Source organism: Babylonia areolata, chromosome 21 (genome assembly GCF_041734735.1).
Source record: "Babylonia areolata isolate BAREFJ2019XMU chromosome 21, ASM4173473v1, whole genome shotgun sequence".
Lineage (NCBI taxonomy): Eukaryota > Metazoa > Mollusca > Gastropoda > Neogastropoda > Buccinidae > Babylonia > Babylonia areolata.
This window is the reverse complement of record NC_134896.1, coordinates 48,739,031-48,751,662: the sequence shown is the minus strand read 5'-3', so window position 1 is coordinate 48,751,662 and position 12,632 is coordinate 48,739,031. Positions and strand designations below refer to the sequence as shown.

General features: G+C 38.4%; 1 protein-coding gene across 6 annotated transcripts in view; it reads left to right on the top strand.

Moving 5' to 3' along the window:
- Nucleotides 1–518: 518 nt before the first annotated feature.
- Nucleotides 519–12,632, top strand: part of LOC143296510 (reticulon-1-A-like) — a 37,422-nt gene continuing 25,308 nt past the window's right edge. The window contains exons 1-3 of one of the 6 annotated variants that reach the window (XM_076608482.1): nt 519–1,148; nt 7,482–7,511; nt 11,099–11,128. In XM_076608482.1, coding sequence (XP_076464597.1) covers nt 659–1,148; nt 7,482–7,511; nt 11,099–11,128 — 550 coding nt within the window. In that variant the 5' untranslated portion in view covers nt 519–658. The remainder of the gene's footprint in view (nt 1,149–7,481; nt 7,512–11,098; nt 11,129–12,632) is intronic. The other 5 variants (XM_076608484.1, XM_076608487.1, XM_076608483.1 and 2 more) reach the window with 5 other exon arrangements.

Below are 12,632 nucleotides of genomic sequence, written 5' to 3'. Positions count from 1 at the left end.
GCCAGTGTGTGTGTGTGTGTCAGTGTGTGTGTCAGTGCAGCACGGCCGTGTGCCACTGTGTGCCGCCTGTGTGTGTTTGTCACTGAGTGTGTGTGTGTGTGTGTGTGTGTGCCGGTGTGTGTGTCAGTGTGTGTGTGTGTGTGTGCAGGGCGTGGGGGGTTGATGGGGGGGTCGCGCTCTCGTGTCAAGCGGAAGCGTATACATGTGCATGCAATCTACGTATTTTAAGCCCGGGCAGTTGTTAATGTATTGGACGAATCGCCGTCCACTTATGTTATCGATCAGTGCCGGGTAGGCAGATCGACCTACTTGCACTCCAGCAATCACTTGTTGCATCCATCCAGAAGTTCATATGGTTGAAAAGCGCGTGAGATTTACGTGTTCGTTTGTGCGTGCATGCCGGTACCGGCTTATTGCGGACACGTGTGTGTTGTGCGCGCCGAAAAAGATTCTGCGCAGATGCAAAACGGTATCTTTTGTCTTCCACGGTGGGCCCAATAAGATTGTTCTCCCTTGATAGACTCTGCGCATGACGTGAATGACGTCATCCGAACGGCCATGTTAATGTGAATGTCCTGCACTGTGCTCGAGTCCAGCCGCATCAACCAGACGATTTGTTTTCAGGGTTCTGCATTGGTAGCCAGTTAAATCAACTAAAATGTCCGACTTTTCGGATCTTAGCCGTCCGGAGCTTCAAGGCCTTGATCAGTCTGAGAGCAACAATATTGTGTCAGACGGGTTTGAAACGCTTGATCCAGTCGGCTCTGATGTTTATGAATCCCAGCCCCAGGGCACCATCCCAGAACAAGACGAAGAAATAACCACTACAAATGCTTTTGGTGGTGAGGAACCGGCCGAAGAGGATCGCTATGCTGCTGGTGCGTCAGATAATGAAGCGCAGTCATCTGCAAACCCACTCATCTCTTGGGGAGACGAAGAAGAAGAGTCCTTGTCACAGCCGCCTGCTGCAGTGCCCGATTCTCAAGGCTCTGCTCTTGATGATTTAGGGTTCGATATGGGTGCCCTTGCTTCGGCAGGTGCGCAGTCCACAACCTCACAAGATCCTTTTTCTAATCCTCCTCAGGAGAGAGAAGCAGTATCTAGTACAGAGCCAGTGTCGGAATCGCCTCAAGAAACAAAAGCGGCAGGTAGGCTGAAATGCATCGCAACTACCAGCCCGCTTTTCATTCAGAATCGTCTTTTATTCCCTTGCAGTGCACCGTTTTATGTAAATGAGCATCCAGCTTATCTATATCTGCTTTTTGATTCGTTTATTAACATGCATTCTGAAACCGTATTAACTGCATGTTTGTATAGGTCATGGAGAATGGCATGAAATTTTTATCACGGGATTGTCATCCTTCACCTTGATCTTTGCTAGGTTCATTATAATGCATTATTTATTATTTCGTCTCATATTTTCAGTTTGTCTGCAAGTGGAAAATATTCAGCTGAAACTGAAATATTTCGTGTTAATGTCTTGAACAAAAAAATCCATGAGTTCCTGCATTATTGCAGAAAAGATGCACAGAGACCGGAAAAAAAATCTGGCACTGTGGCAAAAGGCATTCTTCTGTTTTGGGTGAAATTATGAGTTTGGACTGGTGATGGTCATTATGTTGCTGCCTAAACTGGTGACAGAAATGATGAATATAGTGTTATTTTTTTCATGCTTGCTTTGAAAATGAAAACTTATTTCTGTTAATAAATTTGCATAATAATTTTTTTTTTTTCTGCTGTTGCTCAGTTGTTAGCCAATACTTTAAACATTGAAGATCTGAAGTAGAAAGAAACTAGTTTTAAAATTTTGCAGGATCACCCTTTTCTCATATTCCCTCCCCCATCCAGACTGAATAATCATAAGTTTAAAGCTACCCCTGTTCCTCAAGAATAGACCTCCAAGATAAAAGGCTCAGACTGGCAAAAATAATATCTTATCTCCCCTGCTGCAAATTCCCTTATCCCCCTCCACCTTTTGATAACTTTTTCTTTGTACAAATTGAATGATTCTTTCCACCCTGACATGAATATTGAACTTTAAAAAGGAAAAAAAATATCAGTTAAAAATAGGTAGTCTTGTTACCCCATATTCATACATCTGTTTAGTTTTGTTATCAAGCCTTTTGTGCTATATTACATCATGGCTTGACTCAGAACTTACCTTCCACAGTTCCTTTGAACTTTTAGCTCAGGTTTTCAGATAAATGATTTGAAAATGATTTGGTTGATTGCACAGAGAAACCATACTTTGTATAGTTTCATGTCGAGCTGTAAACTAAAGGTGCAAATTTGAGAGAGAAATTGCCTAACGTAGATGATTATTTACTATTTTTAAAAAGTATAGATAATAGTTCTGTCACTGCCAGTTGAACAATAACACAGATTGATGAATGGAGATCTCTGACAGTTGTATCCTGAAACTTGATCATTATTAAACCAGTGCATTCTGGGTTGAATCTTAAAACTTAGGGTCACTGATTTAATTTGTATGAGAACTGATTGTCATAATCTTTTCTTTGTTTTTCCTTTCTTTGTCATTTATCTAAATTAGTTGTTTAAAAAAAAAAGAAAAGATAAAAGCAACAACAAAAAACACCACAAATGATAAACTAAGTTTCAGAGAACTTTGTGCAGAATGTTGTTGTAACGTCATGAAACTGAAGACAGTTGCGGTTAATGATTATGGAGCACCTTGAATGCAAGTTGATCACTGTAAGTGGCATGTGTATCTACTGCTGCAAAAAAAAAAAAAAAAAAAAATTCTCAAGTTAAAAATGTACAGACTACAGATGTGTACAGTGCATGTTACATTGTAATTGAAAATTATATTCTTGCATGCTTAGTGACTATCAAGGGCATGAAAATAAGATAAACTAAACCATAGTGATATTTTCAAGCACTTGATACAGTAGAGTACTAGTTGTAGTAAATTTCAGTTTGTGAAGTGACAGTGACTATGCTAGCTGCACGAACACTTGAGATGTTGCCTGTTGTAAAGTGATGGCTATTATCTGCTCCATTATCACTCAGTCATTCATCTGGCTTATGGATATTGATCTTGTGTCAAGGTCCTGAATGGAAAATACATTGATAATTGTCAGTATCAGTGTATTGTTTCATGTCATTGTCAATCCAGTTGCCTCTGCATAGGAATTCTTCTGTCAAATACTTGATTGAATATTGAATCAAAGAGAATAATCAAGGGCACACTGGATTTTTTTTTCTTGTAATTAAACTAAAAGTAAAACTAGTAAAAGATTACACTTTATTACTGGTGTATATTATGGCTATGACATGGATCAGATAACAGCCTGTGTGTATGTTTGTGTGTGTAGAAGAGAGAATAGATCTATTTGGGGACTGTATAACTTCAGATTTCTAGAAAAAAAGGGACAAGACATACATCAAGATTGACAGCTTGTGATTTCTAGAAACACAAGGACAAGGCTTAGAATTAAATCAAGAAAATTCATGATGAAGTAACCTATCAAAAAACATGTAACTCTGGAAATTAGATGGTGGTGGTTGTGTTTTTGTTGTTGTTTTTTGTTGTTGTTGTTGTTTTTTTACTGGACTGTACATGTTCTCTATATTAGATACTTTTGTAACATTGTACATGTGAGATTGTAGTGGACAGAAGGGAGGGGAAAATAAAAATAAAAACAACGTAAATACTAGATGTGTACATTACTACATATGTAGCTGTACATTGTATTCAAAGGCATATTACAATATGCATAAATACTGCAAACTATTCAAAGTTGTTTGGAAAAAACAATTTTCTTCTTTGAAATTTGGCATAATTTTCATGGCAGGTAGAGAAATTCAATATAAAATACAAATGGTAATTAGCTGCAAATTGTTTTGAAACATCACCAGAATGTTTTATATTCATGATCAAATCCAGAGATGAATGGAGGAGGCAGATGGCAGACTGTTCCAAGTGAAGACTGAACTTGCTGAATAGGAAAAAAAACTACATTAAATTGATTGACAAGCTTTTTGAAACAGTACACTTTCAATGGTTTGACTTTTCTGAAACAGTACACTTTCAATGGTTTGACTTTTCTCCTTTTCTGAAACTACACTTTCAATGGTTTGACTTTACTCCTCCCCAAGTATCTGATGCACCACCAGCTCTGCGATTCTTGTCTCAGATCAATACTATGTGTGTGTGTGTGTGTGTGTTTCCTCTCTCTCTTTCCCCATTTCATTCTTGTTTTGTTGATTTTGCTTTGATTTTACTGTGTTATAAATGTCGGTCATTGGAGCCTTTCTTGTTGCTGTCCATGTTTTGAACATATGTAACTCCTTCATTTACAAACATTGTTCAGTTTGTTGTATGCAATATATATTCAGTTAAAGTGCCTTTGAGTTTGACTTGTTTAAGCTTTTTTCCCATCCCAACCTCTTTTCTCTCTCTCTGTCTCTCTCTCTCTCTCTCTTCTGTTTTCTTCTGTTGTGACTAATCTGTTGTCTTCCTTGTAATGTTTTGAAGCTTGCTTGCTCTGCTCTGCTCGTTTATTTGCTGCACTTGATGTGGGAGACTGGGCAGCTGAGTGCCAGGCCCTGTGAAGTACTGACTTGTCATGGTGACTGAAGGGCAAGTACTGGTACACCTTGATTGATTGAAGTAAAGAGTATAGCCTTTCGGTGGGCTGAGTGTGTTTATCTGTCCATGTGCTTACTGCTTCATGCGTGCATTGTAAGTATGATGTGAATTGAACTGGAGGTGTTAACTGTAAGGAGTGCTGCCTGTTGTGTACCTGTGCTGGTTATGATATATTTTGCTGTTGTTAAAATCTGGTGTGTGTCATTTGAAAGTGACAGTGCCATTACATTTAATAATTTATGCAACCTTATCATTTTAGGTGCTTGTAAGAAAAGAAAACTTATTACAAATATTTCAAATTACTCTTTTGAAATACTATTCTCTCAGTATGAATATGTTAGACACTAGATTTTCAGGTTTTGACAAATACTGATGTTCTAGATTTGCTGTGCTAGATCAAAGTCTGTAGATGCAGTCATTTATCAGAACTCAGTAGTCAGTTGTCAATTTGTCATTGACATCTGCACCTTGCCAGTACTATTTTCTAGAATGATGCAATCATGCATGCTTTTTAGTCTGCACAGTTTATTCTGTTTTCTTTTTCTATCATTTTCTTTTATGCATAATTACTAACATTTATCATACAGCATTGTTCTCTGAATCCCCGGCCTCTTTTTTTTAAAAAAACAAGTGTGTTTGTTGTTTTTACACCTTTTTTGTTGTTATTGTTTCATTTTACTAAATAGTGAATCTACCTTGGTGACCCAAGGACTGCACAATGTGTGTATTGTTGCATCTACTTTGAAGTTAACCTGCCTGAAAGGGAGAAGTCAAACTGCCAAATGGATCAGATTGTTACCAAGCACCAGTGACTCCGTCCATGTCGAAAAAGATTAGCGAAAAAGATTAGCGTCTGCAGTATAGTAGATAAAAGGAGCAAGGCATTACAACTACTACTTGTGATAGTATAATTTTGCCAGAGCAGTAAAACTGATAAAGATGTGAACAGGCTGTCTGGTGTCACACGGTGTCACGGTTTTGGTGTAACTAAGTGGTGGTGTTGCTTATGTTCATTATCACTGTAGATAATAACTTATAAGAAACTAAGTTTCAATGATTTTGAAAGCTACAGCAACTGACAACTAAGACGGAGTAAGAGAGAGGTGTTCAGTATTGATTTGGACTGTCGCTGTGTCAGCAAACACTTTGAAGTGTGAATGTAAAGAACCATAGTACATTAATGGTAATTTGGACACAAAATTATCAAAATTGAAAGTGATTATCACCAGTACACAACACAGACAGTAGACAAGTGATTGTCAGGTTCACTACACAGTGGACAAGTGATTGTTAGGTTCAAAGTTTGCCACTTTTATCTTTGATCATTACACAGTACAACAGTCATAAGAGCTTGCAGCAGCAGGTCTACCCATACACCGCTAGCACTACATGCAGATTATGTATAAATTTTGCACTTGCTGTTGTTTGAAAAAAAAAAAAAAAAATTTGCCACATGTTTATAATAATATAAATTATACAAAACAAGCATTTTGTGCATACAAAGGCATAGGCACACATCCATACAGGTACATATATGTGTCACACACACACACACACAGGCATACACATGGATTGAAAATATTCTTTCTTGCTGACTCACACACATGCTTGGACTAACACTTGTGACAAGTCACAGTTCAGTGTGAGTGGGTGGACATAAAACAGTAACCTGAGGCCCCAGCTGAGGTAATCCTGAAGGCCCAGCCCTGTTTATGGTTCACTGGTTGTAACAGGGAAGGGAAAACATGGACACATTCCGCCCACAAGGTGCTCAGCTGTGAACAGGTTGTGGAAAATTGGGGTCCTTGAGCTTCAGTGGACCTTAACCAGCTAGTGTACCTGTGACGTGGTCAGATTTGTCTGTCGTCACACTTGATGAGTATCGGGCTATTTCATGCCATTGTAGAGTCCAAAGTCCTAGCTCAAACAACTACTTGAAGTGTGGTCTGAAAGGACAAAGGTGCTGTTTGGTGTCGACAGTTGTGACATTGAGAACACTTCCAATCTTTTCCCCACCCACCTTGCCCACCTCCACTCTGACTTAGCTGAACTGTAACATCTGCTCCTTGCAATCAGTGTAGACAGTGGCCAGATGCTCTTTGTGGGTGACAAGCTGTGTTGTTTGTCAGACTGGAGACAAGTTTTTCTCCTGACTCATTTTATAATTGATTTGCACAAAATAGTTTGTGTGAAAGATGCAGAGCAGGGTGATATGAAATGCGTTGTTAAAATAAATGAAAGAAGCAGCTTCCCAGCTCCCCCATCCTCACCCTCAGTTTATGTCCCCATCCATCCCTCTCTTCCCACATTAGTGTGTATGACATGTGCATGCATTTATTTACCCATGCAAGCAGCAGATTGTTAGGGAGAAAAAGATAAGGTGGAGTAAAGGAGATGCTTTGAGGTCTGAAGAACGTACCAGTTTGGTGTAAATTTGATTTCTAAAAATATGATAGAGATTAAAAAAAAAATAGTAATAAGCATGATACACATAAAAAAAGTGACATTGAATGATTGATATTTTTTTTTAAATGTATCATTACACATGACACAGTCTCGTCTGGGAAAATGACAGTACCATGTTTTATTGAATTTTCGTTGTAAATTATTACAGCAGTTCCTGTTTGAATGATATGATTTTGATTATGTACTTTTTTAAATGTGCAAATACCAGTTGTGATGCGCAGTTGCTAATGATAACCTTATTCACTTAGCTGCTGATGTTACAGAGGAAAGAGGAATTGTAATAGTTAGGCCTATATTTGCAGTACTTTGTATTTTCAGATTTCTCGTTTTCCTTTCTGTAGTGTTGTCATATTTATGTGTGGTATTTTTATTCACTTTTGTTATTTCTCTTTGTTTTGTGCAGGACAATGGCTGAAGAATGTCGATCCTCGAGGTGAGTACATTTCTTTTTCTTCCTTTTTTTTTTTTTTTTTACCATGACTTTGTTAACTTTTTTTTTTCTTTTCTTTTTTTAAGATAACTCTCTTGCCAAACGTCATTGGATTTTGACTGCTACATGTGCATCGGTGGATCTGTTATGTTTTTTCTTTCCTTTTTTTTTTGTGTGTATCACTATGTATTTCTCAGTTTCTCCAGCATTTATTGTAGAATGGTCGGTATTTATAACTGTTGAGTTGACTGTGTTGTGCCACAGTTAGTGTGTGTGTGTGTGTGCGTGTGTTGCCTGCATGGTTATGTCTTGATTGGGATTGGTTATTGTCGATGTCGGTAAATTTTTTGTGCGTTTTTTTTTTTTGTTTTTTTTTAAACATTCATTTGATTCAGCATCTTCTCTTTATCATGTATAGAATGTGAAAGTGAGACTTAAATGGTTTTGTTTTGCTAGTTGAAGCATAAATATAATTTCATTCAAACTGTCCAGAGTTTAAAACAAGTTACTTATCATCATGCATACGCATGTTCTATATGCGCACACGCTGATGCACTGATGCACAGTGTACAGCCTGTACAAGTACAGACATAGTTATAAATACATATAGGCGCATTGACAAAGAGCAAGCGCCTGTGACTGGCAGGGGTCAGTGTGTACAAGGTCACTGAACTTGTTGATGGGGTGAGCACACAGCAAAAACGTGAAGCGTGAGGACGCCCAGGGGGGAGAGAGCTGCTTGTCGAGTTCTCAAAGTCAGGGGCCTCACAGAGTTGCTTGATCCAGCGTTCCCAATGGGCCTGATTTTTTGAGGGTCACTGTGACCCTTTGACTGGAATTTTTGAGGGTCATTGTCACAGTTCTGAGGGTCAACAGGAAAACATACAAAAAATCAATGAAGACAATTGTACAATGAAAAGAAACCCCCACCTTCTCCAAACAAGGACATTCGAAATGCTTGAATACAATGAAAACACAGTCAACTACTTATAATGAGCACATAACCATACTCACTACTAATGAACACACAACAGCGTTTGCCTGCATCGGCAAGGGAAGTTACTCTAACACGTTTTTGGCCAGCTCAGTTTCGTCTGCTATGCACTAGCCTAAGCTTTGGCCCACGATGCGTGCTTCGCGGTTTTCCTGGAAGCCGTAAGATGCTTGTTAGTTTCAGGAAAAAGTGTGCGTCACATTGACGCACAGGGTAAAAATTTTGTGCGTCAAAGTTGTAAATCTGTGCGTCATTTACGCACATATGTACGTTTTTGGGAACACTGTTGATCCATTGCGACCAAGGAAGGGGGTTGGGGTGGACCCACTGGTGTCTTTTTGTTGAATCATGTTTTGCAGTGACGCTTCTCTGGTCTGGGGGTGTCACTTGAGACTTGTCTCCCATTCTGCACGAGATGGGTTCTCAGTTTCACAAGAAAGCAGCTCCCACTGTTCCATTGTCACATGAAACCGGGCATCTGAGTATCTCACTATCTGTCCACCAGTTCACTCCGATAAACTTCTCCATTCCTTCCCAAGGAAATTTTTTTTTTTTTTTTTTTAAACCTCTTCCTAGGAATACCTCTCTTCTTTCTTGGTTTGGGAGTATGACATAGATAAGCATGCGGCTCCTTCATGGGATAGACTGAACATTGTGCTGTCTTCAGGAGATAAGCTTTAGAGTGTGAACAGGACAAATGGTAGAGAGTAATGAAATTTTTAGTTTTGGCTTCATGGCAAGGAATTTATTATTATAAATCTTTTCCTTCTGAAAAACATTATTGGAAGTGTATCATTGCTGTTAAAAAAATTGAAAGCAGTGGTGGCTGGGAGGTCCATATATTTGTCTTGCTGAAAAGGGTCACTCCCATTTTGGGTCATGTTTTGTTGGAATACAATGATCAGGTGAACATGCGCATTGAACTGAAATGTGAATCCACGAATTCTACAATGATATAAAATCTTGTTTGCACACACCATCTGAATAGAGTTGTTTTAAATCTAAAGTGTATTTTATTTGTGTTATGCAATTTTTTTTAGGAAGAAAACAGTATGATAATTTTGTTACGTTGGAATCCAATGATCAATTGAACATGCATATTAAAATTTGAATCTGCTGATTGTACTGTGATATAAAATCTTGTCTGCATACACATCTGAGGTGTATTTTATTTGTTTTATGCCTTCTTTTTTTTTTTCTTTTTTTTTTCGGGAAGAAAATTGTGGTAAGATAATCTTTGTGGCTGACATGGGGTTTTGAAAGCCAACAACAAACAGTGCACACACATACTGTATAGGTTGGTAGAGATCATCAGTGAGGCACTGAACACTTGCCTATTCCAGCAGTAACCTCAAGGACATACTTTGCCTTGGGGTCAGGGAAAAAAGTATCTACATTGTTTTATTTGGCTGAAAATTGTGATAGTAGACTTAGAACTGGAAAGCAGGAACAGGAATTCTTGTACATGAAAAGCTCTTTAAGTTGTCAGAAAAGTTAGAGGCTTTTACTTCTTTGGTTCTTCAATTCAGTAGACTGAGACAAGTGAGAGAAGACTTGGTTTGTCTGATATACACAGCATTGATATTATCTGGTTGCTCATCAGGCTTCAGAGAATGATTGGTAGTCATTGGTGTACACATATTCTTTTGCTTTGTGCTGTGTGCACATGATGCACATTATCGTTATATTTGTGTGCCCGTACCATGTTATTACATACCTTTTTTCTTTTCTCTCCTTGTCATCTTTGATTTTACTTGTGTCATGTTTTTTTTTCTGTTTTGTTTTTGAGGAGGTCTTGAGATTTGTACACAGTTCTGGCAATTTTTGTGACAGTCCCAGCAAGCCATGTATCTGCCACTTCCCACAGAATACCTCACACTATTAAAAGTGAAACATTTCACTAAAATAAAACAGCTTCAGTCAAACACTATTCTGGGTAGGTGTAATGGTAGTCTGTCCTTAGAATGAAAAAGACATACACTTAATTAGTTAATGATAAAAGAATGTGGGTTTATATTCAGATAATCTGGAAACACACACACACACACAAGTAAAATGATGGTAATATTCTAACTTATCTGAGTACAGCTTGGGGCTTCTTTTTTGGGGGGGTCTTTTGGGGTTTTTTGTTTGTTGTTTGATTTTAGATTAAGAGTAATAAGACCAAAACATTTTTTCAAACCAACAGTGATAGCTTTTGCTTTCAGCTTTTCTCACATCTTCAAGATTTGTTCTTCAAATTGAGCTGGTTCATTTTACTAATATTTAGAATTTGATTTAAACGGTTTCAGTTTGATTGGATCTTCTTGGGTCAGTGTGATGTTTTGATCAAACATAACGCATTTATCAGAGTTACATGTGGTGAAATTGTTGATTACCGGGTACAGTCAATAGGAATAGTCCGAATAGGATGGGTTGTCAGATCTGTGTACAATGTTTGCATCCTGTGGTTAATGTTGATGACACGCTGTGTAACTGAATTAACCAAGAGATGAAATATGAATGTTGTTACTGTCCTGATTGTGTTTCACTTCGCTTTTGTTGACCTCCTCTCTTTTTCTTTTTTTTTTTTTTTCTTACATCTAATTTGTAACAGCACCTAGCGTTGAAGAAGATCTCTCCTTGTGTAAGTGGTTTTGTGTCATGTCTTTGGTTGCTGGCATCGTGATATGATTGCAAACTGAATAACATACATGTAGCTCTTGTCGGCTCTTGGTTTGGTTTGGAGTACTTCATCACCCCCCTCCCCTTCTTTTTTTCTTTTCCCCCCTCGCCCCCCTCTACATTTTCTTCATCTCCTTTTTGTGCAAGGGTGCATGGGATCCTGCAACACTGTTCCGTTGCATCTTGTGTCCTTGTCAATGATATCTGTGTTTGTGCTACGATGTTTTGATTATGTGGTTTCTGGTATTTTGTGGTAGTGTTAGTTCGCTATTATGACCGTGTGACTCGAGTGTGAATCAGAATTGATTTTCAGGATGTTTCCTTTTGCTGTGGAACCAGTAAGGTCCAGTGCCTTTTTTTATCTTTTTTTTTTTGTGTGTGTGTGTGTGTAATTTGCTGGCCTTTTGAAATGAATGATGATACCAGCTTCGTGTGTTTGCCTTACATCATAAATTTCCCCCTTGTCTTTCAGTTTTATAGTTTATATGTTCTTATTCTTCTTACCACAATACCATTAAAAAGGTTATTTACCAAATCTTCAATTTTGTTCTTTGTAGGCTTTGATTTTACTGCAGATTTGCAGGCGTATTTGATTGCCATTGAGTGGCATGATATCGGGTTTCATGTTTGTTCTGAGAAGATTGGTGTGTGTGTGAGTGAGTATACATGTGTGTATATGTGACTACATCGCTTTTTAAAAACTTTTTTTCTGCTGTCAAAACTCTTCTTATTACAGGCATGTGAGAGTTGTGCGGAAACGTGTAAATGCGCTTTTCGATTTCAAAAGTTTGTCAGTTAGGCATGACTGCTGCAGAAAAGCCCCAGAGACCATAGTTGGGACCTGTCCAAATCCAGCAAGAAACATGTGGAGGGGGGAGGGGGTTAAAGTGGTATGATATCGCCCACTATAACTGTTGCCCCACTACATCTGTTGCGACACTACTGCCGATGCATTTGACAGAGGAAAAAAGTACTGCTACACTTTTTTGATCTGTCCAGATAGTGAAAGTCCCGTTTCTAATCAGTGTTGTTGGAACCAACTCTTGTTCCAAACATGATCCGTTACTTAGATCCAGCCAAGAGTCAATTCTGAGTCATTTTGATTAAATCTAGTATGCTTTGACTTAAGAACAACAAACACGCTTTGATTTAAAAACAAAATTCTGCAAACAAGCAAAAAAATGATTCACTGCAGTCTTTTGGTGCGTACCGATATTCTAATGGCTTGATGTACCAGTACTTGTTTTTCACACTAAACAAGGAACATCAACACGCATACACACACACACACACACACACACACACACTGGTATCGCGAACATAGACACCCTACCCCACGCAGACACATACAAACACAGACACGTGCACACAAGAGCGCTCACATACACATGCCCGCACGAACACACACGCACGATCTCTTTCCCTGTCTAGCCACAAGGGCCACTCATCACTCCATATGCATCAAT